Source organism: Acinonyx jubatus, chromosome X (assembly GCF_027475565.1).
Source record: "Acinonyx jubatus isolate Ajub_Pintada_27869175 chromosome X, VMU_Ajub_asm_v1.0, whole genome shotgun sequence".
Classification (NCBI taxonomy): Eukaryota; Metazoa; Chordata; class Mammalia; order Carnivora; family Felidae; genus Acinonyx; species Acinonyx jubatus.
This window is the reverse complement of record NC_069389.1, coordinates 119,406,516-119,433,262: the sequence shown is the minus strand read 5'-3', so window position 1 is coordinate 119,433,262 and position 26,747 is coordinate 119,406,516. Positions and strand designations below refer to the sequence as shown.

General features: G+C 47.1%; 1 protein-coding gene and 1 long non-coding RNA gene across 28 annotated transcripts in view; one reads left to right on the top strand and one right to left on the bottom strand.

Annotated features, from left to right (window-relative positions):
* Nucleotides 1-21,125, bottom strand: part of LOC106985752 (uncharacterized) — a 277,059-nt gene extending 255,934 nt beyond the window's left edge. For 16 of the 17 annotated variants that reach the window (XR_008289888.1, XR_003418186.2, XR_008289891.1 and 13 more), the window contains exons 1-2: nucleotides 16,305-18,537; nucleotides 4,357-4,551 (exon numbers count right to left, since the gene is read on the bottom strand). This is a non-coding gene — a long non-coding RNA (uncharacterized LOC106985752). Of the gene's footprint in view, nucleotides 1-4,356; nucleotides 4,552-16,304; nucleotides 18,538-21,063 lie in introns of those variants that run through there. The other variant, XR_008289887.1, reaches the window with a different exon arrangement.
* A 168-nt stretch (nucleotides 21,126-21,293) lies between these two features.
* On the top strand, nucleotides 21,294-26,659 carry LOC128311467 (protein EOLA1). Of its 11 annotated transcripts, none has more exons than XM_053201814.1 (3): nucleotides 21,294-22,006; nucleotides 24,666-24,948; nucleotides 25,749-26,659. In XM_053201814.1, the coding sequence occupies exons 2-3, from the start codon at nucleotides 24,696-24,698 to the stop codon at nucleotides 26,063-26,065; spliced, it is 570 nt and encodes a 189-aa protein (XP_053057789.1). In that variant the 5' UTR covers nucleotides 21,294-22,006; nucleotides 24,666-24,695; the 3' UTR covers nucleotides 26,066-26,659. The 11 variants fall into 11 exon arrangements, with proteins under 11 accessions (XP_053057789.1, XP_053057787.1, XP_053057786.1 ...); XM_053201812.1 differs by having other exon boundaries at nucleotides 21,295-22,002; XM_053201811.1 differs by having other exon boundaries at nucleotides 21,296-21,998.
* The last annotated feature ends 88 nt before the right edge of the window (nucleotides 26,660-26,747 follow it).

Sequence of the window (26,747 nt, the reverse complement as noted above, 5' to 3'; positions counted from 1 at the left end):
CTCTCAAAAATATATAACCTTTAGAAAAAAATCTCTTTGTAAATAAGAAAAATATCTATACCAGAACAGAAAAGTGGGCAAAGGATAAAGAAAAGAAAAAAAAGTTCAGCTTCACTAGCAATCAAGTAAACGTAAATTTTAAAATAAGGCACTAATTCTTTGCAATCATATTGTCAAAAAACTCAGTGACAATCAAGAATTCAGACAAAAGGGGCAAAGGGGCATGCCCACACTCTGCCTCTAAGATGAGAATTATTTATAGAGCCAGTTAGCAATAATAATCACAAGCTTAAAAATGTGCATACATGTAGGAACCAACAACTGCACATCTAGAATTTATTCAAAGGAAACAACCAAAGATTTTTGCACAGACTTGGCCACAGAAAGCTCATCTCTGCATTGTTTCCAGCATGGAAAACAGAAATAACCTAATTGCCCAACAGTAGCGAGTTGGTCAAATAAATTACGGTATTTCTATACAACGGAATGCTATGTAACCACTGAATGCGTAGGAGAATAAGGAACCTAAAAGATTCTTCAGAATATATTAACTAAAAAAATGAACAGGAGAGTATGAAGAAAATAGAGAAAAGAAGACTGAACAGTTGTGATAAAAGGTTAATAGTGGTTACCTCTGAGTGGTAAGAATATGAGTGACTTTTATATTCTCCTTTTTGTATATCTGTGCGGTCTCCACAGTCTCCACGGTCTATAATAAACATGTGACTTTGCTAAAGAAAGATACAATGAAAGAGTGCCTTCTAATGTTCACACTGGTTAACTCAGAAGTTGCAGTTCTAGAAATTTACCCTGATGATCACACATTCATGTACAGATTTATATTTGAGAACATACATTATTATAATCACAAAAGAAAAGGAGGCCAACTAAATATCTAGCAATAGTAATTATCAAGCATGTTATAGCTATAGGATGCAATACTGGGCAACTACTAAAAATCATGAGGTAGAAGAATATCTAAATATATAAACAATTCACTGAAAAGGCAAATTATAAAATATTAAATATGATAAAAAGCTAATATTCTAAAAAAAAAAAAACTTCGTAGAAAAAAGATTGGAAGAAAATGTACCAAAATGAACATCAACTACGATTCTCTCCAAGTGGTAGAACCACAGGTGGTTTGTTTATTTTCATCTATCTGCATTTTACACATTTTCTAAATTGTAATTTTAAACTCCAGAAAAAAATTTCAGTTTGCATTTGAGGGGGAAGGAGAGAGAAAAGGTAGAACAACATAAAAATTCTCTTTGCTGCCATCATGCTGAGAAGCGTTTATGTCAGGCACATTGGCACCCTAAAACTGAATCCCAGAATAGGCCCTGTAAGAATGGGAGGAACACAGGTTAAGACAAATGAGAAAAGGGGCAATATACTAATATGTTGTCTGCATAATGGTTAAAAAATAAACATAGAAAATTTTGGAAATCGATATATCAAGATGTTAAGATGGTTTAATTCTTGTTGATAGGAATATGGATTATGGCTACTTTTATGGGTGTTATTTTCTATTTTTTTTATTTTCCAAAAATAAAAAAATTACATAATAAAACCAAATGAGAGAGCCATACATGTTTGCACTCAGTGGTCCCAGAGCAATGGGAACACATTTGATCATCTGTCTCTGAGACTGGGTTAAAGCCCAGTCTGTTCCTGGGATAGGAGGGAGCATTCATGGCTACTGCTTTCCTGCCTTGGCCTCTGGGGCTGAACAGGGTCACTACCAGTGAAATAATGCAACAGTGCCCGTCTCTCCCTTCCAGTATATGGCAGGGAACTCCTCATCCTATGCCAACAGTCCCACAAACCAGGGTCATGGACCACTAGGCCTTTAGAGCCTCCAGTCTGAAGCATTCACTCCCCTGCCATGGCCCTCTACTGTAGCTCTAGGCCATCTGTCCCCTGCCACTAGACTGTGAGCTCCTGGAGGGCCTGGACAGCTGTTTGACTCAAATCTTGCCTCTGTGCCTACCATAGCACCTTGAATAGAGTGGGTACTAAATAACACTTAGGAGACTTTGAAAAGCAGGCAGGTATGAAACTGCATCTTGCTGCTGATGGGAATAGAGGGACAAGGCAACCCACAAATGTTTCATCCGAACAGGAAAGCACCACCCAGCCTACTGCTTGGCCGTTTTTTGCGGTGCGCACGGCTGCAGCAGTCTCATGGGTAAGATCGCCACCTAGTGGAATGGGGTAGGCATGGGCAGTGATGAAAGCAGGTCAACATAGAAATAAAATGGTTCAGATCTTCTTTGAAATAAAAATATACACATCATCACAGTATGTGGAACAGTGGGGACCAGATGAACAGTCTGTGTAAGGGCATGACAGCAACAAAGTCAATATCACATTAATATACCAACTTACCTGTGATGCAACAGGTTTCCTTTGTTTCAAAGCAAGGAAATATGTCCCATCTCACTGCCAAGGGCTTACGTATGAACTTTAAGTGCCAAGGTTCCTGTGGATGCTACAGTACTCCTATAACTTTAAAATTATTCTACCATTTTTCAGCCACTATTTCTCTTGATGGGAAGAAGATAGAATTGTATTATCATAAGAAATATGTAAAGAGGGAAGTCTCCTTTGCTACAAGTTCATATAACAGAAGGTATGGAAAAATACCTTTTTTTCATTAAGACAAATTTTCCTTTAAACCTTTGCTAGGCATCCAAAGCCACCAACTCCTGTTCTTAGAAAACAGCTTTTAGGGGCAGAAAAACTCAGGTCTGGTATTGCACAACCCTTATATTTCCCCCTTGAAACATAAGCCAAATAGTGGCTGTCAAACCGAGTGCAGGGAAATCCCTCCATCTCCTCTAACATCAGAATGAAATGAAGCCCCACCATTCAAGCTCACGCGTGACAAGTCTGAGAGCACATGTGGGTCAAACACCTCACACCTGGTCTATGTGACGTCCCCTCTTTCAACACAATAAGCTGCAGACAGTCTATCTGAACTTGGAGCTCCATGGAACCACATAAACTTCATGATGCCAAGAGTACGATACGTGGCTTGAGAACCCCATTCTGAATGAGTACCTTCGAAAGGCAAGGCAAAGGGTCCTTTTGTTTTCATTTGTGCCAGGAGAAATCCTAGCCAGCATTAACTAGAAAGTCTATGGAATCCCAAGAGGTAGGTAACACTTCATCAGCTTTTACACACCAACACAATAACAGAGCTCACAATAAAATTGGAAAACCTCAATAACACCTTTCATCCCAGACTGTTGAAAGTTTCTGGTTGATCTCTCTGTCTTCACTTGTCTCAATCTGGTGAAACCTACACATTCCAGCCTTATTAATATCCTTAGAGTCTAACTCTGGCCATTTCATATTTCTCCTTTAGTCCTTGTCCAAAGACCTGCAGTGCCTCCAAATTACCTATGGAAGAAAGTTGAATTCAAGGCCCTCAAAAATGGGGCCCCAGCCTACCTTTCGAAACATGTTTGCATAATTCTCCCATTATAAGCCTGTGCTCCAGCGACATTAAATTCCTCACTGTGCAAGTGTATCCATATATATTTTTTCACCTTTCAAAGGCAGTGAAAAAAAATCAGGTCACCCCAAAAGACCATTAGGATTGTCCCCAAGTGCTGTAGAAAGCCTGCCCAGAAAAGTATCTTCAGACACGCCATCACACAAGACATGTATTTAAGTACAAATCCATGGAGGATGAGTCAAGAATTTATACCTCTCGTTACCTGACCTGGGTTATTTTAATGCTTGTTCTGGTACTTACTGACTAGTCCACTGCTTCCCAAAGGTTTTTTGAGTTTTTACATTTTATTGGCTTTACTTGGTTGGGGGGGGGGGGGCGGCGGCTGTTTTTGTATTACTTTTTTTTTTGTAAAACACACCCACCTCCACCCTAAAATGCTGTAACTCCAAAAAAATTGAAGTCAACTAAGATGAATTTGGCTTTGAGAATTTTCGAGTGGTTTTGTGAGGCACTTTGAGATCCTGTGAGACACCCTGAATGTCCCCCAAATGGAATTGAGAATCGGTGTCTTGGCAAGTACATTTGCCTCTCGGTGCTTTACTGCTACCACCTACAGAACGAGAGCCAGCTCCTACTCCCTCCCAAGTCTCTCAGCCTTGGTGTTGGGAAAACACATGCTGTATATGAAGAACTTGGTTTTCCCCAGAATGAAGGAGCCATATATAATCCAGATAAAACAAGGCAGTCATAACTCTAAAATCCCCTTATGATACAGAATTTTCTAAATAGCACCAGCAAAATATGAGACACTATACTATCACATTATTTGAAAACACAAAGATATAAAGTTCTTCCAGGCCACAGAAAGACATTTATGCCATTGAACTTACATTTGAAGAACACAATGCTTGGAAAGGTGTGCATCCAAAATCCAAACAGAATTTCCTTGGGAAGGAACTGGATTTCGGGCTAGCTTTAGCTGCTGTGAACAGAGGAGTTCCTTCTGAAGTAGGAATGGGAGTTCAGGACTTTGAGAAGATAACTTGTCTCAATTTCCACAGGGTTTTCTGTTGAAATGTTTCTTTCTGCAGAGAGATTAGAAGTGAAGCACTGGAAGGAGAGGCTGGAAAACAAACATAAGGCTCCCTTGTCAGGAGTACATTTTGTCCCCACACAACTATTTTGTTTGCAATCGCAATTCAGCAAATTCTTTTTGATAGAATTCTTTCATTGAAACCATCTCTAAGATGTTGAACTTCTCCAAGCAGCAGTCTATAGAGAATTCCAATACCAGACTATAACTGTAACTACAAATAAGAGTTCTACAAGTCACCAGAGGGTTTTAGACCAAAGAGAGGGTGACAGACCATGCAGGCTGTGTAAGAAGAAGGCTATCCCAAGTAGACTGGAAGAGTCCACGTCATTCTAAAAGCATTACAAGAAAGAATCCAAGAATGGTAGACCTATCTTAGAAACAGAAGAGACTTCTAGAGATCATTTGCTGTAGCCTTCTTGCAGAGAACAAAGGTTTATGCTAATTTTATATAGGTCTAATGTTAAGAAGGTATCTCTTGGTAACCTCCGATGAAAACAACTAATGTGAAATAAACAATACATGTGCATGGTCTCAAATAATAAGATTAAATCACCTTTCCAGATTCTATGACTATTTTTTTACATATTAAAAAAAGGTCAGCATAAATTAGTCCATTAGATAACCGGAAAGTGCTGAAGACTCCCTCCTATTTCTCTAGTACTTCTTCTTCTCCATCCCATTGAGTACCGGCTTAGGTCACTAGGTGCCTCCAGCTCTTATCAGAATCACAGGTGATTTTGTCCTTTCAGAGGAAGAACCATTCCAAAGACCCAAAGAAAACCTCGAGGGATGGGCTAGCACTTGGTTTCCCCTAGGAATTCCCCTGTGTTTAGAGAAGGTGGTCTGGATTAAACCAAACCCGCTTCCAGAACTGACTAGATATCCCAACAGGAGGCTACCACCTTCCCAAACTGGAAGCTACACAAAACAAAACACATAGCATGGCTCTGGGCTTCTGAAGTCTTCGCTGCCCTTCCCTCCCCAGTCACGGGAGATCAGAAGCTCCAGAACTCCCAGGACCCAACATATGGACTGGAATACAAGCATAAGTGAAATCTATCCTACATCTGAAACAGCTCTGCATGCAGAAGCTAAAAGGCCATCTGTCTGGGACGCTGAAGATTATTGCATTGGCTGAAATGTGGGATTAGACGTCTTCCAGCCCTAGGACTCCAGCAGCACTAAAATGAGATAAGGCAACAGCGATCACACCAACCCCTAATTGGTATGCTGCACTTTGAAACTGATAAATAACTTCTGCCCCATTATTAAAGTTGGTCTTCACAACAGACTTATGAAGCCAAGGTTGTTAGGATGATTTTAGAGATGAGGAAATCTATGCACATAGAGGTAAGTCGGTGACCCAGAGTCATGCAGCTGGTGCATAAGAGAGCTAAGTTCCGAATACTGCTTTCATGGCAATAAGGGGCCCATGAACAGAAAACAGTTTTCTGTTTTTCTATGGTCCTATCACCCCTTCTGGAGAGTCTCCAGGATGAAGACCTTGCAGAAGACACAATCTAATCTTTGCCTGAAACACTCTGCACAGCTGTGGGATATACAGTCAAGGGAGGCCGTGGCTTTGTGGCAGGAAGCATGATAATTAGCAGAGTAAATTCTACTCTCAAGGGAGTTCATCTTCTCTGACAGATTCCACAGCATGGAGCTCTCTATATCCAAAGACAGGCATTGCACCTATGATTTATTGTGAGCGCCTATGCCTGAGTCCTTGAAAAGTAGACAGAAGATGATTTGTGTTTTACAAGAACAATTAACATACCAAAAGGAAATAATTTTGAGTGGTAGCTGTGCTGCGGGTCTCATAATGACAGAAGGTAGCAGGGCCTCATTCATTCAGATCTTATAAGTGTGTAAGTTAGGATTGGTATCATTTGCTGTGTTTGTGAAAAGTTAGTTTTCTAACCTAATCAACTCATGCTAACTTAAATAATTCCTTACCTTTACCGGCCAAAAACAGAGGTCATGGAAATGATGCGATAATACAACAGTCTCCCTCAGTCTCAGCCATTTTTATTCATCTTTGAGAGTCTTTCCTCCTGAAGAGCAGTGATGGATTTATCTGAGAAGGAACCCCCTAAAACATTGCCCTTCAGCAATTTCTTCAGTTGGTGAGGAGAAGATTTCATGTGAAACTACTTAGTGTGGGGGTGGACTTGTGTGAATGCCATGGAGTAGCCTGTAGCAAAGAATAACTAGAAAAGTCACATCAAAATGTAAAACATCTATTGGAAGGCATTAGAGTAATGATTAGGCAACCAGGACTTTGGAAAAGAGAGGCAATGACACCCTGCAGCCACTTTTTCCTCAGAACGTTTGCTGATTCTGGGCATGAGGTAAATGAGTAGGGATAGGAGTAAAGGCCTACACTGAGAGCCTCTACCAAGACAAGAGAAAGCAGCAGAGCTTTGGGTGGTCTCTGTGGGATGGAGAAAAATTATTCGAGGCTTGAAGAGCCAGGATTCTGGTGAGAAGAAGAGGGCAAAATGGTGCAGTATTCCGCCAGGTTTTCCCTCAGGGTATTTACTGAGTTCTGAAACTGCATTCACCAATAGACTAAGAAAATGTCTGTCAAAGTAGAATTTTATGCCTAGCAAAAATATCCTTTGAAAAAGAAAGGCAAGACTTTAGGAGGAAAATGTTAACAGTGGCATCATAGTTTCTGTCTCCCTGAATCACCCACTGAAAACAGATGGAGTGCTAGAATAATACAACAAAACCCATAAACAACATCTACAACAAAACTAGATGAAAAGATATTCCAATGAAACCCAAAATAGGACCAGGCAGTATCTGCTAGGGGGAAGCAGAAGGAATAAATGGGGTATCTGAAATACCCCAAAATAGGAATACCACAAAATAGTCAACAGGCATTTACTGCAAAGCAGAGCAGAATATTTTGAGAGCAACAATCATAAGAAGGAAATGTTCTGCACATTACAATATATGAATAACAATAAGGGGTGTGAGGGGCTGACAGTCTGAGCTCAAAGAAATCTAAATTTGATCAGCCAGGAGATAGCTTCTACTCTGGGATGCAGTAGGCTGGAAGAAGTATCATTCCCATAGTTAAGACAAAAAACAAGCCAGACTAACTTTAAATTCATCAATGTTTTCAAATGCATTGGAGAACTGTGGCCACAGAGCAACAAACTTGCCCCAAACCTGAGGAGATACCATTTCTGCAGGAGAAAAGATGTAAGCACTCACTCATCTGGGCTTAGCTAACTGAAAACCAGGAAGAAGAGGTCAGCTGGAACCATAGATGACTTGGTGAATGCAGAATATAAACCTGCAAGGCAGAGGAAAGCCTCTGAGAGCCTCAGATACTGTGGGAGTCCCTACCCCAGAAACTCTACTGGGTGCTTTGCTCTCAGAAAAGATCAGAAAGAACACTAAGAAGGGACCATTGAAATGCAGACCTTGAAGAGAAGAACACTAGGGAGGGCTATGAATCCTCACCTCTGCATTTCCCTTATTTCCTCCAGGAAGAAAACGCCTTTCTCTGTGGAGGCAAAGACCACAGACTGCGTGGTAGCAACCCATGCCAACTGGGAGAAGAAAACAGGAAAACAAGTAAAACGAGTCCTAGGAGAAGGGCAGAAATGTGTGCTGGGCCCACAATGACCAAGGACAGGGGCAAAAGACTTACGAAGGCCACACTCCTGAGACCAAGGGACCCAGGACCTAAGACTGAGGCTCAAGCAGAAGAACGGAAACTGCCCCCTCCCAGTCCCCCACACCACTAAGCAACCAAGTTCCAGTAACTGGTAACAGCAGAATAGTGCTGGGAAAGGGACAGAAGAGGAAGAGTAGGCAAAGAGACCACCTGAAGCAGTGGGAAGGGAAGACCTAAAGCTCAGTGTTGACAAAACGTTCTGGAAAACCACCTCTCCCCCTAAGTACAAGGAGTTGCTACAGGAATTTGAAACCTGTGGTGCACAGGTTTCTGCAAGGACAGTCTCAAACTCAGTTCAATTCCTAATCAGGGTAACTCAACACCCTGTTCTAAAGATCTAGCAGAAGGAAATTCACGCTCACATCCAGGCATAAAAACTATATACCTCAGTCTCTATTGTCCCACACAAGATGTATGGCTTCAAACAAAAAAAATTAAGACACACAGAAAGGCAAGGAAAATCATACTCCCAAGAAACAAAGCAATCATCAGAGCCAGCATCTGCTATGACACAGACACTGCGGCAATCAGACAAGGAACTTCCATTAGGATTAACACGTTAAAAGTTCTAATGGGAAAAGTGGATATCATGCAAGAGCAGAAGGTAATTGCAGCAGAGAAACACAAACTCTAAGAGAAAAACCAAATGGAAATGCTAGAAATGAAAAACATGGTAGTGGAGATAAATAATATGTTCAGTGGGCTCACCACCAGTGTCAACACAGCCAGGGAAAGAATCAGTGAACCTGAAGATCAGTCAATAGAAATTACCCCCATTGAAATCAAGGAGAAAAATTACAAATAAAAACAGAAAAGAATACCCAAGATAATATATAAAACAGCCTTAAGATAGTATAATCCCAGAAAGAAGGCAGGGGGATGGGAAATTATTTATTTTAAAAATTTTTATGAAGTCATAATGGGTGAGAATATCCTGAAATTAAATGACACCAAAGCACAGATATAAGTTCAGGGTCTCCAGTTAATCACCCCTTGGCATATCAGAGTCAGACTGCTGAAAACAAAAGTTAAAGAAAATCTTGAAAGCGGCCAGAGAAAAGAGAAACATTACATAGAATAAAAAGATAAGAATTACATGAAATTTCTCATCAGAAACCATGCAACTCAGAATTCTATACCCAGAAAAAATTATCTTTAGAAATGAACTGGTGTCAATGTAAACTGGCACAGCCACTTTGGAAACCAGTTTGGCAATTAGTTCCTTAAAATGTAAAACATAATGTACTTTAGTTCTGATGTAAAAGGCATAATAATCTAATGACACAAGAGTAGCTTCACATTTTAAAAAGTATCACCTTGAACAAAATACAGAATAGCATTATTCAAGTATCTCTTAAATAGTGTATTCAATCTCTTCTAAAAATATTTTAACTTACTAAAACAAAAAAAATGTTTTTTGAAAAAATTTTTAAATGTTAGACGTAAATTTACCATGTGAACCAGCAATTATGTATGCTCTAGGTAAGACGTAAAATGAAAATATATGCCCACACAAAGACCTGTAAGCAAATGTTCATAACAGCATTATTCATAGAACCAAAAAATGAAAACAATTCAAATGTTTATCAATTAGTAAACAGATAAAATATACTACGTCCATACAACGGGATACTATTTAGCAACACAAAGGAACAAAATTCTGACACCTGCTACAACATGGATGAACCTCAAAAACATTATGGTAAGTGCAAGAACCCAGATGCAGAAGACTCAGTATTGTATAATTCAATTTATATGGAAATTCCAAAGAAGGCAAATCTATAGGCATAGAAAGCAGATTTCTACAGCTTAAACGTATACAATGATGGGGGTGCCTGGGCGGCTCGGTTGAGTGTCTGACTCTTGATTTCAACTCAGGTCATGGTCCCAGTGCCATGGGATCGAGCCCCACATTAGGCTCTGTGCTGAGCGTGGGGCCTGCTTAGGATTTTCTCTTCCTCTCCCTCTGCCCCTCTCCCTGACTCATGTGTGTGCTCTCTCTCTCTCTCTAAAATAAAACAGAAAAAAAATGTAAACAATGATGTATGTCAGTTATATCTCAATAAAACTGGAAGGGGGAAGAAAGCAGATTAGTGGTTGCCTGAAATGGGGGTGAGAAGATGACTGACATGGTATGAGGGGTCTCTGGGGGTGATAGCAATGTTCTAAAAGTGGATTTTGGTGAGAGTTCCCCAACTTTGCAAATTGATCAAATGTCACTGAAGTATACATTTGAGAGGGTGAATTTTACAGTATGTAAATTATATCTCCATAAGGCTAATTTTCAAAATGACAGAGAAATAAAGACTTTCTCAGAAGACCACAAATAATGATGGAAATCATAGCCAGTAGTCCTACTCAACAAAAAATTTGAAGTAACTTTTCAAGCTGAAGTAATACATTAGTCTGAAACATGGATCTTCACAAACAAATCAAGAGTGCTAAAAAGAAAGAAATGAAGGTAAAACAGATTTTTCCTATATTTAATTGATCTAAAAGAGAAGTATAAAGCAACAATAGTAGCAAAATATTGTGGAGTAGCTAGAGTAACATCAGACAAAAACCTCGGAATAAAGAATATTGTCAGAAATGAAGAGGGACATTACACAAGAAAGAGGTCAACTCTCCAATAAGATAAAAATCATAAAAATGTGCTCACTTAACAGAGCTTAAAAATGCACTAAAAATGACACTACTATAAGGAGAAAAAAGACAAATACGCAATTACAGTTGGAGACTTCCACACTCCTCTCAGAAACTGACAGAACATACAGGCAAAAAATGAGTAAAGTTGCAGATTACCTGGACAGCACGGCAACCAATCTGATGAAACTGGTGTATAAAATCCCACCCAGCACATTCTTTTCTCGCACATGGAACCTTCATAAAGATCAACTATTGTGTGGGCCATAGAAAAAAACCTCAATGAATTTTAAGTAACAGCAATCATTAAATGTATGGTCTCAGGCCATGCTAGAAATCAATAGAAAAAAAAAAAAGGTAAAGAACATTGTTTAAGAGAATGAAAAGAATAATCACAGACTGGGAAAAATATTTGCAAATGACATAGCTGAAGAAGGTCTTATATCCAAAACATATGAACAACTCTCCAAATTCAACAATAACAATAATAAAGTCTTGTACTGGGGGAGGTAGAGACACATACATCAGCAGAAGACAATAGAGAATACAGAATATACCTACACAAAGATGCCCAATGGATTGAAAGCATGACACGCAAAAGTAAAAATTGATAAACTGTACCTCATCAAATCTAAAACCTTCCAATATACAGGAGACACTAAAGAGGAGATGAAAAGACAAATTACAGACTGGAAGAAAAGTGTGAAAATTCTATGTCCCACAAAGGACTTGTATCTGGAGTATATAAAGAATCTCAAAACTCGGCATCAAAAAAACTCATTCTATTAGATGAGCAAAAGACATGAAGAGACATTTAACTGCAGAGGACACACAGAGGCAAAGAAGCACATGAAAAGATATTCAACATCATTAGCCTTTGAAGAAAATGCAGATTATAACCATAATGAGACATTACTACAAGCCTATCCAAGTGAATAAAATAATAAACTGTGACACCAAATTGCTAGTGAGGATGCCAAGAAAATGGATCTCCATACATTGATAGTCAGAATATAAAATGGTACAGCTACTCTGAAAATTAGTTTGGCAATTTATTTAAATACTAAAAATGTATTTACTGGATGACCCAGCAATCACATTCTTGGGCATTTACTGCAGAGAAATGAAAACTTACGTTAGTGCAGAAACCTGTAGATGAATGTTTATAGCAGCTTTATTCATTAAATGGCCAAAAAATGAAAACTACTGAAGTGTGTAAACGGTTAAATTGTGATACATCACTACTATTAAATGCTATCCAGCAATAAAAAGAAGTGGACTATTGATACATGGCAGCAACTTGAATGAACCTCCAGGGAATTATGCTGAGTGAAAAAAAAAAGCCATTATCAAAAGGTACATACTGTGCCATATGAGTCCATGTAAATAACATTCTTGGTATAGCACAGTGACATAGATGCAGAATAAAATAGTAGTCGCCAAGGGTAAGGGATGTGGAGTAGGAAGTGAGTGAGGATATAAAGGGGTACTATGAGGTATGAGGATGACGTGGTGATGGTACAGTTCTATACCTTGCTGGTGGTGGAAGTTACAGCAATCCCCACCTCTGGATATTTACTCAGGAGAAATGAAAACTTATATCCACACAAAAACCTCTATATGAATATTTACAACAATAGACCAAAAACTGGAAACAAACCAAATGTCCTTCAACTGTTGAACAGATAAACAAAATGTGGTGCATCCATACAATGGATGACTACCCACCAATAAAAAGCAGTGAGCTACTGATACACAACAACCACACAGATGAAACTCAAAGGCATTTTGCTTAGTAAAAGAAGCCAGATCCAAAAGACTATATACCATTTGATTCCATTTACTCGAGAATCTGGAAAAGGTAAAATTATAGGGATGGAGATCAGGCCAGTGGCAGGGTCTGAGAATGGGGGAGGAGTAGAACACAAAGAGGTGGTGCCAGGCCATTTGGGGGGGGAGCGTGGGTGAGGGAACTTTTCTGTATCTTGATGGTAGTAATGGATTCATGGCTCTGCGCTTCTGTCCAAAGTCATGAAATTGTACACCACAGAAGTCTGATCTATGTAAACAAACAAACCAAAATAAGATCCCCCTGCAACCCACCTAAGTGACAACGTGTGCTATCAAGGATGGAGACTAACTGGAACTCACACCCTGCTGGTGGTAGTATAGAAGTTGCTACAACCTCTTTGGAAAGCTATTTGGCAGTATCTGCTAAAGTTAAACTTGGTCACATCCTATAAATCATCAATTACACCTCTAGACATATATGCAACAGAAACATATATTTGCCAAAGAAAGTAAATACAAGGATATTCCTAGCAGCTTTATTTGTAACAACAAAAGGCTGGAAACCATGCCAATGTCCACAAACAGTGGAATAGATAAATCACAGTGTAGTCATAAACCGGTATACTGTATGGCAACGAGAATCAAGGAGATACTGTTCATGCAACAATACGGATGAATCTCACAAACAATATTAAGTGTTGAGAATCCAGACAATAATAACAGTACATAATGTAGGATTCCATAAGATGTAACAAGCCAAAGTGGTGGTTACCTTTGGGCAGAAGGAGTGACCTGGAGGAGATCACAAGGCAGTTCTAGCAGTGTTCTATTTCTTAATATAAATGTGGGTTACTGGTGTGTTAACTTGGTGAATATCCACTAATCTATTCACTTAATATTTGTGCTTTTTTTTTCTGTTTGCAAATTATATTTCCATTTTTAAAAGTTTCAGAAGCAGAGTGTGTGTGTGTGTGTATTTCTTTTTTTTTTTTTTAATTTGGTTTGCTGATCAAAGATCCTCTGATTCCAAAGGGGAGGAGTGAGAATTATACACCACAACCTTTGTTCCTGACTGGACCAAAGGATGGAAGCAACTTTTGATCACCTGCTCTACCAGGAATGGTGCCAGGGAGCTGACAACAACTGAGAGACGTAGGTATTTTACTTCTGTTTTAGAGATAGAGAAGACCCAAGGACAAGAAGATAAATGGTTTCAACTATGATTGCGTGACTCCAGCGTTTCTAGAATGACAGACTCACAGAACATCAAAGAGAGAAAGGCCTCTACTCTAAAGAGCATCTATTCTAGTGCCTTTGTTTTACAAAAGCAGAAAATATGTCCCAGGAAGGGAAGGACTCATACAAGATGACCCATCTACTGAAAGAAGGGAGTAGAACTTCAGTCTTCCAAGTGCCACCCAGTCTATGTCCAATGCACCCTGACCATTGTTTACAGATAAATCATCAAAACGCTTTACTGAATGGAAGGAAAAGAGCGTTAAATTGGGAGTTGGAAGACCTGGATCCTGTCCCAGTTTTGCCACATATACTTGACTTCCCCCATTCAGTTTTAATCTCCCACCTGTGAAATATGGGGTGACAATAACAAAATCAACAAGAAGTCACAAGTCTTGTATCCACAACAGAGGCAGATCCAGGTTCTGTGGAACCGGAAGCTTATAACAGTTGGGGCCCTCTCCAAGGATAAGAATACAAAAATATCAATATAGGATTGGTAACAGAAGTGAATATTTAAAATGAGAGAAGAAATACAATGGAATACACATTTGAAAAAGTCAACAAACGTGAGGCACATCTCAAAATTCAGAAAAAAATGACACAATAAATAAAAGTATATTTTATTAAATAATTGCCTGACATATTTCTGCAATACGTTATTCCTACTTTTCTTGTCTATCATAGTGGGAGACTCACAGGACTTAGAATACAGTTGTACTCACACCTAAAATGCATTACAGCAACATGGTAAGGACACACAGGCAGATCGCAAGAGGAAAAGACACGAGGAAAGCCTGGAGGAATTCCTGTGCAGACTCCTTATCCTCTATCCCTCCCATGAGGGGCCACGCAGACCACATGATTCCTTCAGCAATGAACATACAGTGACACGGATGTGACATTTCTGCCCAGGGAAGCCCAAACTCAGTGCCCTGGGATTGTAGTCAGGGCTGGTCACATAGGAACTGTCTGCCTAGCTAGCATGCACCAAAATTTCAGACGCCCAGAAGGAAAGTAGGTGTTCAGCATAAACCATGTAGTTTGTATAAACAGTCTGAACACAGTGAGCCTTCTTATCAGTTTACTATTGCCTGGACACCCTCTGAAGGCCAAGTCCCCAGAAGCCAGCCTTGCAAGCAGACCTTTTGAAATGACAGCAGTCTCAGTCCAGCTACATGAACTCTTTTCGGCATGCCGCTCAACGTCTGTAGTTCTGATACAGGTGTGTGCCTCACAGTCACAAGAATTCTGGAAAATTCCACTTCATACAGGCCCGTCCAAATGTTAACATAATGCGTGCTGTGTTTATGATTGCATACACTGCACACTGAGAATTTTCCTGACAGGATGGAACCTGTGTTGGTCGATTTTACAGATCTGATTTGTGACTGGAAGAGTTTCCCACAGACCAGCTTCTGGCTCGGTCCACCGTGAACCTTGATTCTCCTCTACTGCCGACACACTTTCAGCACTGAGCTCTCCAAGACACGACACCCAGTCCTCTACAACCTCATACCTTTTTTCCTGACACTGTGTGCCAAGGTACAGAAAGCATAGGTATTCCTGAAAGTTACTTCAATATAGGGCAGCTAGCAATAACCCAAATATGTATGGAATTGATTGTGAGCCCCTTAAATAGGACTCTCCAAATGCACACTAAGTATATCCCCATTTAGCATCTCCTTAGTCAGATTCTCAATATGCCCAAGGCCGCTGCATTGCCACCCAACACAACAGCAAGAATAATGGAGGCAACAGAATGGAAAGACAGGTGCCCTGAGCAGCTAAAATTTCATTTTCTGTTGATTTTATAAGCCGTATGACTGGCATAAACCATAACGTTAGGGTCTCTCCCAGGCCTGTACAAGCAAGTGACCCTGAAGCTGAGTCTTAAACTTCATTAGCTTCACTGTGCCTCTGTGTCTAGCCCAGGGAGTTACAGAAGAAAAATCAAACACAGAAAAGGCCTGGGACCCAGATAATGTGGCAGAAGGGAGGAGTGTATATAAGTAGAAGCAAGGACAAGGAAACCAGGATGAATTCCAGATAACCAGCATGCCAAAGTACTTGGGAATGAGTGGTTAGCATGTGACGTAGGAATGAGAAGACAGCCTGAGCTGGGCCCCAACACAAGTATGCAAATAACAGAGTGTCTTTCTCCCATGACCGACATGAACAGTCTAGCATGAGTGGGGGTAGACACCGAGTGCAGTGGAAGAATTACTTCAGAAGAGTTGGGCTTCTTGAACCACAGGCGGAGAGCAACTGTGTTGGGCAGGTACAGAACCAAATTGAGCAGGCCAGGAACCAGAGAAGCAGCCAAGAAATAAGTCTGAATGGGTCAAGACTGAATTCCCAAACAGTACACTCACAGCATCAAATGTTGCTCAAGCTCGAAAGGGCCTTCTAGGTAGCATATTCAACCACAACCCTCCGTGGGTAGGGGAAGCAGGTCACCATAGTTGGACTCAAGCAGTCCTGCCTCGGTCACTCACTGTGCATCTGGAGGTAAATCACTTCCTCTCTCTGAATCTCAGGTGCCTCATCTCTAAAGTGAAGAGAATGATAATGTCACCGCCGAAGCCCCAGGAGAATCCAATGTGGTATTAGGATGAGGAAAAGGACCCAGAGGGGCTTTCTTCCTAAGGACCCACAGGTAAGCAAGCTATGAACTGCAAAGCCTGGCGGGAATGCCAGCTTTGTTTTACCACAGTGGAAACGGCAGCACAGGAGCTGCGGCAAACTACCTCTCTGCATACGGTGTGAACGCTCAGAACACGCCGACTCTCACCAACTCTTCTCTCTCCCTCATGTACCAACAGTTTAAAATTTGTTAATGTTTATTTATATTTGAGAGAGAAAGAGAGAGACAGAGCATGAGCAGGGGAGGGGCAGAGAGAGAGAGGGAGACACAGAATCTCCCAGAGCAGGCTCCAGGCTCTGAGCTGTCAGCACAGAGCCCGATGCAGGGCTCGAACTCCAGAATGGTGAGATCATGACCTGAGTGGAAGTCTGACACTTAACCGACTGAGCCACCCAGGCGCCCCTCGTGTATCAACAGTTTAAAGCGGTGGTCTTGTTGGTATTTTAGAGGGAAATTGATGGTACTACTTTCGGATTAATTCGATATGAATAACAGTCATTTTACAAATAGGATGGACTCCAAAAAGTAGTTTCGCTAGGACTGGAGAAGGAAGGAGAAGAGGACACAGGCAAGCATTTCAAGGTCTGAAGAAGCAGAGGCACCTGGGGGGCTCAGTCAGTTAGGCATCTGACTTGGTTTCAGCTCAGGTCATGGTCTCACGGTTTGTGAGTTCGATCCCCGCATCAGGCTCTGCACTGACACACGGAACCTGCTTGGGATTCTCTCTCTCTCTCTCTCTCTCTCTCTGCACCTCCCCTATAAATAAATAAGTACACATTAAAAAATAGAATAAAAAAATGTCTCAGAGGGCAGATTTGTAGGACTACAGATGACGCTTGTAGTCCCTCACCTCCATACCAGCCCTTGTCCAAGCCCTGCTCTATCCTGGTAGGAAGACATATATGGTAAAGTCACCTGGCTCTGGACCACACAGATCCCCAGAAGCAAGCAATAGATTTGACAGAAACTCTGCTACCCTGAGTCATTCTGCAGAATCCATCAGCAGGAAACTCAAGAGCAGAACTAAATGCATATGCCTGATTTGACACTTCTCAGCTACACAAATGGGGATGAAAATCTAAGGACAGTGCCTTTGGGTGGCTATGTCACACAGCAAGCCATTAATCCTCCCTTTGGTTCGGTCTTTCCTTGCACTCCAGAGAGCACCAGCCATAGCTGAGTAAACAGAATTGACTCTTTCACAGCCACCATAAAGTACATTCTGTGAAATGCATACTATCTTGATTCAAGTGCAATACTCCCTCCTGTGATCTAAAAGGAGTAGACCAGCTCACAGGCAAGTGAAATAAATCAAAGCCCCTGAATCACACTGCACAAGAGCTGGAAGGAGTAGGAGTGGTCAGAGGCTGAGCCCCTTGCCTTCCAGATGGGAAATAAGAATACACGCAAGGCCCAGGATCAGCCATATACTTCAGAAGCATAACTCAGGGTAGCAGGCTGATGGCCTTAGCACCAGGTTCAGAGTGTGCATCCTGTGTTCCCAACCTGTCTTGTGGCCACGTGGACTCTGGGTTGGCTGATCCTGAGTTTAAATCCCAACTCTCCCCCACCCCAGCCGAATGAGAGATCTTAGCCCAGTCCCTTGGCCTCTGTGCTCTTGGTTTCCTCATCCATCAAGTGGATCTATCAGCACCTAGCTTGCCAGGTTGATTCGAGGACCAGAGGAGACAGGATGCGAGAAGCACCTTTACCTGGGATATTCTTCCTTATTGCCTCTAATCTCCTGTTTTCCCAGTCTAAAGCTGACTTCCCAGGACTGGACTCTGTATCACCACCTTCCAAACCCTGCCTATTCTTCAGTGCGCAGCTCAGAACCAGCCTGCTTCTGAAAACTTCCTGATCTCCCAGTGAGGTGCATCCTGGCCTCTCCTGAGGCCTTGTAGCACTTCACAGTTCTTTCTGTGGACAGTGTCTGGTCCTACTTCAAATGAGAGCTACTGACATACTTGCCTTTCTTATCCAACTAGCATGCACCGACTCCGGGTCAGGGCCTATGTCACTCATCTGCTGAAGCCTAGTGTGGTACAGTAGCTCATCATGGTAGAGAGTCGATGAATCCTGGATGATTCAAACTGGACAGTTTATCGCCATCGTTAACATCTAGTGAGTGTCTCCTCTGGCAGAGGCAGGCTCTGGGGACAGCACAAAGGTGAAGTGGACAGAGTCCTTGTTCAGAGAGATTCCAGTCTAGCTGCAGTAACTGGGCACACACATACACATGCAAAACAGAAAAAGCCCAAGGTAACCTTGCACAAAAGGAGTACCATAGACAGGATTCTGGAAAGTTGTCAGGAAGAAGGAGAAGGCCCTGACACCCGGCTCAGACTGTTAGGGGAGGCTTCATGAGGACACACACAGGAAGTGAGGGAGAGTATCTGCCATGAGAGAGCAGTGTGGAGGGCACAGTCACCGAGTGCTGGGAACTGGGGAAGGGTCCAGGCAGTGAGACTAGAGAGGCAGCTATGCCCAAGGAGACAGGAGGACTCCCTTGAACAAGGCCATGTTATCTATGGCTGAGCTGGGCTCATTCAGTGCTCATAGTAATCTCACAACCTGAGGATCGTTTATATTATCCTCATTTGACACCTGGACAAACTGAGGCCAGAGAGGTTCAGGCACTTAAATGCCAAGAATTAGGAGCCAGGGCCACCTCTGGGCAAAGTTGTGTTTTAGGAAGCATGGTTAAGCTACAGGGTTGGCTGGGATCACACGAGGGCCAGAGAGGGGTTAAAAATCTGCCTGAGTCATATGAAAAAAGCCCCTAGCTATGAGAGAATTCAGGAAACACCAGAGATACAGGACACTCTTCCAGAAACTTTGTTTCCTTAAGGATTCTATCTGTAGTCCCTCTATTTCTCCTTGCGGATTTTGTTCCATTGGCAGGGGTGGGTTACTGAGTGAGAGCAGGGTAGCTGAGGTAAAACAGATTCTCGTGCTTTGAAAAAAGTGTTCAGGAAAAAAAAGCTCACTTGCAGGCCACTCTGAAGTACCAGGGGTGACCTGAATGTTTTTGAAGTTACCCCTATAGAGGAAGAAAGACAGGAGGCATCCAGGCGGGTGTGGAGGCTCAGGTAAAAAGCCCCAGACCTCAGACCTGAACTCAGGAAGTAGCAGTGGGGACAAGAAGAGGAGCATCTATTCTGATCAGGCATTTGGGAGGCAGGGACACCGGATTTGGTCACCAAGCAAATGCGGAAGGAGGGTGAGGGTAAGGGAACCCCAGGAACAAAGCAGGGCGACAGGGAGTGTGTTGGGTCCCTGACTGAGAGGTAGAGGGCAGGAAACAGCTCTGACAGGGCGGTTGACTCTGTCTGGCACATGTCAGGTCTGAGGGGCAGCAGGAAACAGAGTAGGAATTTTTCTTCTCACCTGCAAAATACGTTCATATAAAGTCCGTCCCTCAGGACCCCACTGGCCATCCCAGGGTGCCTGGGCGTTCAGCCCGGAGGTGCGGGATTCAACCTGCGGGTACCACCCTCTTCCCGCCTCCGTGCTCTCCGGGGTCCATTTTAAGGGTCACCTCAGGTCGCTGAGGACCCTGGGGCTGCCACTTTGTTGCCTACGAGTGCGGCGCGGACTGGACGCTTATAAAGGGCACTGCCTGGTCTGCGCCACTGGCACACCTTTGCTAAGCCCCGCGCGGTTCCCAAGGTCCAACATTCCGGCCTTGCCAGCTCCGCCCTCCTCCACCGTAGCTCCACCCCAGCCACGCCCCGCGACACCCCAGCTCCTCCTCCCCGCCACTACACCAGCACAGCCTTGCTCAACCCCAGCCCCTCCCCGCCAGCTATTCCACGAGTCCCGCTCCGCTCCTCCCCTACCACACCCTGCTCCACCCCAGCTCCTCCCCCGAGTTATTCCACCAGTCCCACCCTGCTCCACCCCAGCTTCACCTTCCAGATACCCTACCAGTCCAACCTTGCTACTCTCCACACCAGCCCCTCCGCAGCTCCTCCTCCGAACTATCCTAGCAGTCCCGCCCAGCCTCTCTACAGCCCCGCCCTGTTCCCCCCTCCCAGCTATCTCAACAGTCCACTTCGAGCCTCGAAAGCCCCGCCCCACTCCTCCCCATTTTCTGCTCCGAGCTTCCCCCGCCCACGTCGTTCTACTCAACCCCAGCCCCGCTTGTCACCTCCCCACCTTCTCCCAGCTTTTGCCCATCCCCGTGCCACCCTCCCCACCCCCGGCGCTAGCTACTACTTCTCCGACCTTTCCCCCAGACCGGCCCGGCTCAACCTCACCTCTCTCTCCTAACTTGCCACCAGCCACGCCCTCCTAGTCCCCCACTTCTGCCTTTGGAGGGTCCCCCAGCCCGGCCCTGCTACTCCCCAGGTGCTCATCCATTGTGCTTCCCCAGCTCTTCCCATGGCTCCACCTCCGTCTCCTAAATTTCGTCCCACTCGTCCGCCAGCTCCGCCCCGCTCCTCCCCACCTGCTCCCCTTAGTTCCATCCTGTTCCACCCTACCTCCTTCTACCCGGTGGTTCCCCCACTCCTCCTGTGATTCCACCACCCACCAAAGCTTTCTTCCAGCTCCGCCCATCTCCACCCCCACCTCCACCTTCCCAACCTCCTCAGTTCCACCCCGCCCCTCGCCAGCTCCCCTTCTCAGCTCCGCTCTGCTCCTCCCTACCCCCACACCCATGGGTTCCCTGGCTCCTCCCCTGAACCCCCCCACCCACAGCTTTCTCTCAGCTCCGCCCCCTCCTGCCCCAGCTCCGCCTACCCAACCTCCTCAGTTCCACCCCGCCCCTCTCCAGCTCCGCTTCTCAACTCCGCTCAGCTCCTCCCAGGGCCCTCCCCCCAGGGGTCCCCAGCTCCTCTGACTCGATCCCCCACAGTTTCTCCCAGCTCCGCCTCCACTGCCCCAGCTCCATCCTGCCCCTGCTCCAGCTCCTCCTGTCAGCTCTGCCCTCCTCCCCAGTGGTCCCCAGCTTCCCCTTTGGCTCCACCCCAAGCTCCCCCCTGCAACTCCCCCAGTTACACCTCCCCAGGCCCACCCTGCTCTTCCCACAGCCACTCCTCCGCAGCTTTCCCATCTCCGTCCTGCTCCTTCCCGCTCATTGCCCTAGGTGCTGCCCCAACTCTTTCCCACAACTGGCGCCAGCTTCTTCCACAGCCCTCACAGCTCCTCCTACCCCAGCTCCTAACCCACAGGTCCGCCCCCACCTACTCCTCCCCCAGCTCCGCCTCCCGCCGCCCCGCCCACAGCCCCACCCCTAGACTCGACTCGCCCCGCCCCTTTCCCCCCAACGCCCCACCCCCATTTCTATCCTCCTTCCGGTTCCGCTCCAGCCGCCAGCGCCAGCTCCCTATCAAGCCTGATGGTCCCGCGCGCCTCCCGGCCCCTTGAGTCCAACGACGTCTCCTAGCGACCGGGGCCTGCGGGCCTATGGGCGTGTGTACGTAAGTGCGTGTCCACGTAACTGCTTGGCTGCGTGCCTACGGGCTTTCTCCCTGGCGTGCTGCGTACCTCCGTGTGCGTACGTAACTACGTGGGTACGAGCCGGCGTAGGCCCCGCAAAAAAAGGAGCGGCAGCGTCTGTGCGGGTGCGTCAGGTGAGGGGCCGCCGGCGCCCGGCACCTGTCAGCGTTTCCTGGTGTCGGGCCGCGGCGATGGCGGGACAGCCACGACGCGGACCGGGCGCTCTGTCCTCTCTCGGTGGGCCGCGTCGTCTCCTCGCCTGGGCGTGGGAGGCGGTCGTCCCGGCGCTGGTGGCCTCGCAGGGTCACGGGAAGCGGACGGTCCCGCCCGGTGGCCGCAGCCGAATGGGCCGAGCGCGCCCGCGGTGGGCGGGGGCGGGGGCGGGGAGACCCGCCACGCGCGAAGGGAGCCAGGAAGCCCGTGCGGCTGCGGCCTGCTCGACCCCCGGCGGGACGGTGCCTCTGGGCTGGGGGTTCCCGGACCAGAGGTCTGGAAGCAAGCGCAGAGCGGCCGCGGACACCCTTCCCTGTCCCCTCCTTCCGCCACCGTCACATGCCCGCGACGTACGTGTGCGCGGAGAAACGCGACCATACCTTTGCACGGGCACCGGTCCGCACGCAGCCTCCCGCTGGGCCCTTAGGGCTGCGACCTCACCGAGGCCACCGGCTGTGCGGGGTTCAGCCGGTTGCCCCTGGCACTCCTCCCGGGGGGGGAGGGGGAGGCTTCCAGGATTTGATTGAGGGGAACTGGACTGTAGGGCCCCCAAATCCTTCCCGTGTGACAGTGTGAAGGCCTGGTGTCCTCTTTCTCCTGTTGGATACGGGTCTGCTAGGCTGTGAGAACACGAGCCACTTACATGAAATGGTTTTCTCTGCTGCCGGCTGGGGCCTTATGTGGTTAGCAGAACCAACCCGTGAGTGAGATGCAACGTGGAAGGCTGAGAAGTGAAGGAGGGGTGTCAGTCGCGTCAGGGCTGTCTGGCCGTGAGTTCCATGAAGATGGAACAGGCAGGGGGCAGGTCGCTGGTGCCTGCGGCAACCGGTGTGTTCATGGAGGGGGGCGGGCAGTGCGAGGCGAAGAAGTAGAGACTGTGAGTGTAGACCGCTGCTCCTGGGACCTCTGCTATGCAGAGGTTTAGACAAGTTGGCAGGTGCTGGAGACACGTGCGGGCTCAGGGGCTGGGGGGGGGGGTCTTTGTCCCTGCAGTGAGGGGTGTACAGGTGTGGCTTTCTGAAAGGGAGACCATCTACTCACAGGGGAGGGGAGTAGAGCTGCCTGAGCAAGAGCAGACGGAGTGAGGTCCTCCAGTGAAGAACTGTGCTTGGCCCAGAGCACAGCTGAGGGCAGGTGGCCGCGCAGCTCAGCCCCAGACAGAGGGAACGCAGGGGGTGTGGTGCCAGGGCGGCAGGACGGTGGGTTGGGAAAGGGGTGATCCCAGGGCCTTATCTTTGAGAGTAGATGTGTTCTCTTAAACGAGAGGAGGGGTTGAGGCCAGGTTTATGTCCTTCGAGAACTGGGAGGAGAGATGATCCAGATTCGGGGTGCTCCTGAGTGCAGCGCAGTGCCCCAGGCCCTGTGATGAGGATGATGATAATGATGAGGGGCGGCCACTGTTTGTGGCTGTCCTGTTAGGTGCCACATGCCGGGCTAGGTGCCCCTGCACCTTGTCCCCGGTCCTCGCGGCCCCGATGGAGACTGGGGCTCCTTGAGGTGCCAGGACCCAGCTGAGGCTCAGGCTGGGGTCGTGCTCCTCCCACTGCACAGCTCTGCCGTGCGCGAGGAGGAGGGACCCCCTCGTCCAGGTGCAAGGACAAGGGGTAGGTGCACTCAGGTCCCCTGCAATCATGGGCTGTCTCTCTATCCCTCGGCGCCTCCTTCTCAGCTATAGAGCGGGGTGACGAAGCGCTGCCTTACTGGGTTATGTGAGGATCGAATCCTGTGATGTGTGGATTGTGCCCACCCCAGTGCCTGGCATGGAGACGGCGCGTGCGCCCTGGTACCAGTTGTTCCTGCTCTGGTTCCTGGTTTCTCTAGGCCCGGGTCAGGGTCGGGGGGTGTCTGTTGATGGTGGAGAGCAGTGGGGCAGGAAGGGGTCAGAGGAGAGTGGCGCCCAAAGGGGTCGGGAGGAGACAGCTGCCAGGACCATGTGCGATCACAGGGTGCCCCCAGCGCTGAGCTGAGGTTGGATACCAAGGGTTTGCGCTCAGCAGCCCCAGGGTGGCGAAGCCCAGGGTGTCCCTGTCTGTGCTGGGAGAGGGGTAGAGCCAGCTCACTGAGCCGTCCAGCCGAGGGGCCCCTCGCCATCTGTGCTCTCCTGGGGCTCAGTGACCTCCGATGTAGAACTGACCACAGGCTGTCCTGGCCATGCCTTTCTCTAGCTATCCCCGCCCTCCTCTCTGAGGTCCCCAACGACTCCATGTGATGGACACCTCATCCTGACCGCCGGCCCCTTCCTTTGTGCCCGTCAGCTGACCGTGTAGTGACAGAGGAGGAGGAGCCAAGGCTCTCCGTTCCCCCACTGTCCAGGTCAGTGGGGTGTCAGGGCACCCCCGGAGGACCCTGGGGAGAGGTCTTGCCCCCAGGTCATGAGCTTGGAGCGCTGGGCACGATGCCTGTTGACCTTCGTGGTTCTGTGTCTCCGCAGGCCTGGTGAGGCCCAAGGCGCTCTGCGGAGATGAAGTTCGGCTGCCTCTCCTTCCGGCAGCCTTATGCAGGTTTTGTCTTAAACGGGGTCAAGACCCTGGAGACGCGTTGGCGTCCTCTGCTGAGCAGCCACCGGAACCGTACCATCGCCATCCACATTGCTCACAGGGACTGGGAAGACACCGCATGGAGGGAGCTGCTGGCGGAGAGGCTTGGAATGACCCCTGCTCAGATTCAGGCCTTGCTTCTGGAAGGGGAAAAGTATGGCCGTGGCGTGATCGCTGGCAAGTGATGAGAAGCCGCATGCTGCTGAGACACCCCCAAGGGCTACTCCCCAGGACCTTGCTCAGGAGTTTTGTGCCTTGTTCCCTTGTGTGAGCTGCTTGGTGTGGGGGCCGTGGTTTCTTTAAGCAGCACACCTTCGGCGGGGCAGCAGGGGGCCCTGGGACTGGGGATGGGGGGAGTTGCTGAGGTCCCACGACTTCAGGTGAACCCTGCTTCCGCTCTGGGCCTCAGTGCCCGGTTCTGACCTGACCTGAGAGACAGGGACAGGTTCCAAGTGTGCATGTGACCTTCGCTCACGGTTGCGCGTGTGTGCCCGTGTGCGTGCGTGCGACAGAGACCTTGGAGGCAGCACGGTGCACACAGTGGGTCGGGGCAGACTCCAGACCCCGGGCTGTTGCTGGGCTTCCTGTGCGATGCCCCACCCCCACTGTCCCTGTATCCTGGGTGAGTCCCCTAAGCCCTCGGTGGGGGAGGTCCCACACGAGCACCTGCCACCTGCTGAAGTGCTCGGGGACCTGAGTGCCTGTTCCGCCCAGCATCTGGGGCCCTTCTGGTCTGACCTCTGCCTGTTGCCCTAAGCTCTCTGGCTGGGGCCAGCCCATTATTTGGGGGTGGTCGTTGAGGACGAGGCCCTCCACTCCGTTTCGCTCCCTCCCTCGGCCTCACCCAGAACTCCCTAAGCAGACTTTGGCGTGTCGGGCATGCTCAGTCCGAGGGGCCCAGTGTACCCGGTGTCCCCTTGGGGAGACCCTCTTGGTCTCTGGTGGTTGTAACTTTGAATAATCATGTTCTCCAACAGGCGGGCCTTGGTTTCTGGAAGGAAAAACCATCGTGTGCTTCTCTTTGTGCTCAGGGCTTGTTGACATTGGGGAAACCGTGCAGTGCCCAGAGGACTTAGCTCCTGATGAGGTTGTGGCGCTGGAGAATCAAGCTGTACTGACCAGCCTGAAGCAGAAGTACCTCACTGTGCTTTCAAACCCCAGGTGGTTACTGGAGCCCATACCCAGGAAAGGCGGAAAGGATATCTTCCAGGTAGACATCCCAGAGCACCTGATGCCCTTGGGGCAGGACGCCTGGCGAGTGCGGAAGGTTACCGAGAAACCGGCTAAATCGTGACCCATCGACTGACCATCATGCCGCAGACCTACAAGCCAGGTTCAGTCTGAATCGGCCCTGCCACTGTGTGCTGTTCGTGGAAACAGGTCTCTCCACTCAGATGCAGGGGACAGGGCAGCGGGACTTTCCTCGTGAGATGCCTGTCTGGGCTCGCCAGCAGTCTCCAGGACTTCGACGTTCGGGATAAAGGGGAAGCGGCCAGTAAGTGTCTTGGTGCCGCCACTACTTGAGTCCTTCTGACTTCCGGGTCGTACAAAGACATAGGTCTGAAGACGACCGGTTCGTGTTTCCTCCTCTCGTTGTTCTGCTCAGAACTCATAGGACGTTTGAACAGCATCCAGGGGACCTTGTGGGAAGGCTGGGAGCAGGCGCTAAAGGGGTGTGCAGGGGTGGCCAGCCACGGGTGCCCCCGTTCACCATGACGACAGCATCAGACTGAGACACAGCATCCGTCTGTTCTTACAAATGACTCTTGCTCTGTTGTCAAAGCGTCCCTTGGCCCATGAAGTATGCGTGTTCGACACATCCCACAGCTAGCTACTTCATGGCCAAAGGAAGGATCCTAAATACAGCACCGATGGGAAAATGATTAAAGTCGTGTTGTGTATTCTGTGGGAAATCTTTTGTTGTCGTTGTGTGCTTTCTTAGCAAAGTTTCTGGTGGTCCTTACCGATGGGGAAGA

Excerpts from the sequence above, each read along its gene's own strand:
- LOC128311467 (XM_053201814.1), top strand. The coding sequence starts at position 24,696 with ATGAAGTTCGGCTGCCTCTCCTTCCGGCAGCCTTATGCAGGTTTTGTC. Across the intron at positions 24,949-25,748 it reads TGGCCGTGGCGTGATCGCTG|GCGGGCCTTGGTTTCTGGAA; the intron begins GCAAGTGATGAG and ends GTTCTCCAACAG.